The following is a 4513-nucleotide window of genomic DNA, read 5'->3' on the forward strand; positions in this document are numbered from 1 at the left end:
ATTAACGTAAAAGTTACTCAAAAAATCTGTACAAAATGTGTAAAAATGATGTTTTCCTTTAAACTAAACCTGTCTACATAATCACGAAACCTCTTATATCATCTATTAGTTGAAATTTTATAGTGTACTATAAATAAGTTCTAATCCATTTTAATAAATTCTTACAAGTAATTTTCATGAGATCCAAATATGGACAGTTTGATTATGTTCTTACACAATTTTGATAATAAAATTAACTTAAACGAAGCTTAAATAAACTCTACAAAAGAACAGAAATAGCGCGTTTTTAAAAAGATAACAAATTTAACTGAAAATGCTGTAAAAATTTCTTACTCCGCTTAGTATAAACCAACAAAATGGTTACGAGTCACTCGTAATTCGAGTCAACTCGAGTCACTCGCAACTCGGGTTGTCAAAAATTTCACTCGAGTCCGAGTAAGAAAAAAATGACTCGAGTCACTCGAGTAAAAAGCAACTCGAGTCCCATCACTATGCAAACCTCGTGTACTGCTCGCAGCGACGTCACACCATGACGCTCAACACTGGATGGATAAGATTCGGAACTTATTAAATACTGAAAATTTGATTGGTGAGTTTATGTCACTACCTTCATCCAAGCAATGTTTAAGGTTTTTGATATGTTTGAAGACTGGACAGTTTTCTTTCTCTTTAATTTTATGGATACAAATATAATAAATAAGAAAAGTAATTACAATCTATGCATGTTAAATTCAGTTTTAAGTATATACACATTCACAAATTATATATGTATATATTTTCACTTATCTACAAATTATTTTTTAAAATGGAGATAACAAGTGCTTAAACAATTCAATTTATGTTTATTTATTTGCTTTAAAAAAACCTGATTTTTTTTGTTGTATCTAAATTATTTAAATGATGTTTAGTATAAAAGTGTAATTTTGCATAAGTTACACCTTAGGTCTGTTCAGTTAAAACTATGGGCAAGATAAGATTGTCCAGTGTGAATTAAGAAGATTTGTAATAGCTAAAAAAAATCATCCACTTGGCTTATCCCTTATGGAGGGTTGACAGTATGTGCTGCTCATCCATACATCTCTATCAGCTGTCATATCTGAATCAAATAGTTAAGAAAATTGAAACCCGATAAATTATTAGGCTTTCTGTACATATGAGGGGTATAAAAGAAAATGTAGTTCAGTCCTATTTATTTTTTAACTAAGCATTCCATTTACCTTATTACACATGTAATAATTTAGTATGACTAGTTTAAAAAATTAAAAGCTCGGACTAAAGCATATTTGCTGTTAGTTTTTTAGACATTAAGTAATTTTCTTATATTTCCAACTATGCTTGATGAAGTTATGGAAAAAGTAAACTTGAAAAAAAAATTGTTTACTGGGTACTTTGGTCATGTATATAACAGGTGATTTTCATGTTTATATTTAATTTACATAAGTCAATAATAATATTATTTTTATAACTGACACAGATGTATATTTGCATTCAGACGTCAAGGAAGGGCATTTCCAGTGACCCGTTGAGTCAGTGCCATTGTAAATTATTCACACTGAAATGTTTAACTTATTACTCACAGTTATAAATAAGACATCGTAAAGATGTTTGGGTTATCCATATTTTTCTAAGACAAATAGTGGATTATTGTATATGTACTAATTTAATATGTTATGATTTGGAACAAAGAAATCTATAAGCAAACATCAAGTAGTGTCGCCAGCCATACAATGATCTTGGTAGGTCTAAAGGAGGTCCGCTGCCATTAAAATATAATGTTACTAGCTTTCGCATAGGACTAAATTTATGCCAAATTATATCCACATATGTTTAACCGTTTAGGCTACAAACCCTAAGAAACATCCTAAACTTTTGCATTTATAATATTAGTAAGATTAGATGACAGTTTTATAACTATTTTATTATCTCGGGGTGAGGGAAGCTGCAATCTTCTACCTGGTAATAGCCATGCTATAGCCAAGATATATAGGAAAAAAAATATTGTTTCAAATGGTATTACAATGTTGATTCTTCTATATCATGATAATAATAACTATTGAATAGTTTAACCAATTGACAGCAGATAGGATTTATTGTTTGTTTAACATCTGTGAAAAAAATTGTAAGTCAATTTATGTTATCTGATATTCATAGCAAAAATCCTTTCCCTACTTTGTTATCGAAATTCGTAGTCTATGAGATTTTTTTTCACAGAGTTTATTCCATCGTGTTTAATGACCCATGCTCGCACGGCCGTGGCCCAAATTTGCGTCATTGTTGACGTCACAACATTGAATGCAAATGCGTTTTGTGTTCATAATTGTAATCCGACGAATGTGTAACGAACGACAAAACGCACGATTTGATGTTCCATTGTTTTACGAGTTTTGAACCTGTCGTGTTAAGAGATTTCCTTCTGTGTGACATGCAATATTTTTTTTATAGTTTTTTTTAACGCGCTCGATGGCTAACAATAAGTGATTTGAAGTTATGACTGTTTGTTTTGTGGATATTTGAATTTTTAATTTCGTTTTTTTTTTTCTGTAGAACAAGATAGGATAAAGAAAGTTGGATATATACTGATTCAGGCTAAATAAACAAAAACTTCCTATATGTTTGAAATAGTTATGATAAAATATGAGTTATTAAAATAATTCGATAGCTTTTGAAAATGTACGCGCTTTTTGATCCAAATTTTCATATGTAAACATCCTCTAAACAAGTCTCTTTGTTGTAAGTTAAAAAATCGCTTCCTTGGCGAACTTTACAGCTTGTCATATAACTTACCAAAACGTTCCATTGTTCGTTCAGTCTCATACATAGGAACATTTATCATTCCATTCATTCAATTCATACGCTTTGGGGCAGCTTCCCTTGACCTTCATCAGACTAATGAAAATTTTGCTTTGCTATATAACATGCAATTTGGTACAATATTATTATAAATAATGTTAATTTTAAGAACATAGGAAAATTACAAAAATATCTTTTTTCATAAAAATACTAAATAATATAATGATTATTAAATATTTGAATATATTTCTTGGTATTGCGCTTCGAAATCGGGTGATCCCGGCTAATATTCGCATACATTAATTGCAGGAAATTAATTACTCACGTATTATGGTATTCAAATTATTTCTGTGATTTTCTGGCGTTCAATACATTTTACGTTTAAATTAAGTATTTATGTACAATATTTACCTTTTATATCTTAACTATCGACGTTAAAAGTAAAGGAATCGTTCATCATAATACATAAGCTTAATATCATGCTTCATTCATCATCATTCGTTCATCATTCATTGCAGGCGAAGGCCCTGTGAAGGACTCGTTCAGTGTGACGGTGTTGAACACGGAGTTGTCAAAGAAGTGCGGACTGAGCGGCGCGGACTGCGCAGTGACTGTGGGTGCTGCAGGGCTGCTGGTGGCGAAGCCCCGACGCCTCGCCACGCTGCTGCCCTGGCCGCACCTCACTGAACTGCGCCCTGATCCCAACGATAAGAATATATGCGTGCTTACGCTTGATAGGTTGGTCTGCTTGATGCTTTCGCCATCCACTCACCATAGCTTACATCACCATTATTTCATAATCACCACTTTCTTTGTGTAATGCTCTGTTATTTTCAAGTATATTAAAGTTTTATGTAAAATAGAAATTTGTATAATCTGGTTTTAAATCTATGAAGTGCGTTAAATCTAAATTGAAAGAAAATTAATATTGTTATGTAAAATATTCAGTACTAGCTGTTGTTGGCGACTTCGTCCACGTGGAATTAAAAAAAATGTAAAAAACATAGCCTATGTTTCTCACTGATAACGTAGCTTTTTAATACTAAAAGAATTTTTGACATCGGTCCAGTAGTTTTCGAGTTTCAGAACCGAACTCTAGATTGGCATTGTAACAGCGAAGTACTCTAATCACTGTACCACAGTATTCAAAATTGTATAATTGTAAAGTCAAAGGTTATTTATTTTCCTCAAGACAAGTACAAAAATAACATTATTGTGTACGTAATTAGTAGTTCCCGTGAGAAGTGGCAATCACTGTTCCGTGTACGGCCATTACGTAAATGATCGTGAAGCAATTGTTAGCGCTTAGTGAATACAACTGGTATGTGTTAGTATTCGAACAGTCGTATTAAATTTGTTAAAAATTGTTTCCAAAAAATTCGATTTTAGCAGTGCAGTAATTTCTGTAAAGTTTAGTTCTAGAAATTAACTGTTAGTTGTGCAATCTAACATTTAAAATTTACGTCAAACTTGTGAAAAAAAAATCGATTTGGTTTATTTAAAAAGTGCCTTCCTCAAGGTAAAAATAACCTAGTGATCGAGATTAATCTCTATGATAAAGTGTTAATTAAGTACCTATTGTATTTTGCTCTTGATAAAGTTGGAGATGTTATTAATTGCAATTCGTAGCTTCATATTAAAAGTGAAGGTGGTCCACAGTGGGTTCAGTCAAGGCAGCGGCGTGATGAAGCTGTCTAGCCCGGTGGCGGGCGAGCTGGCGGCG

The 4513-nt window shown here is 32.2% G+C and overlaps 1 protein-coding gene across 1 annotated transcript; it reads left to right on the forward strand.

Annotated features, from left to right (window-relative positions):
* Positions 1-16: 16 nt before the first annotated feature.
* On the forward strand, positions 17-4507 carry LOC106109069 (the record flags this gene model as incomplete). Its single annotated transcript, XM_013290466.1, has 3 exons — positions 17-589; positions 3309-3528; positions 4450-4507. Coding segments are annotated over exons 1-3 (321 nt in total), but the record flags the coding sequence as incomplete, so codon positions are not given.
* Positions 4508-4513: the final 6 nt, after the last annotated feature.

This window comes from Papilio polytes, unplaced genomic scaffold (assembly GCF_000836215.1).
Source record: "Papilio polytes unplaced genomic scaffold, Ppol_1.0 DF821300.1, whole genome shotgun sequence".
NCBI classification, from domain to species: domain Eukaryota; kingdom Metazoa; phylum Arthropoda; class Insecta; order Lepidoptera; family Papilionidae; genus Papilio; species Papilio polytes.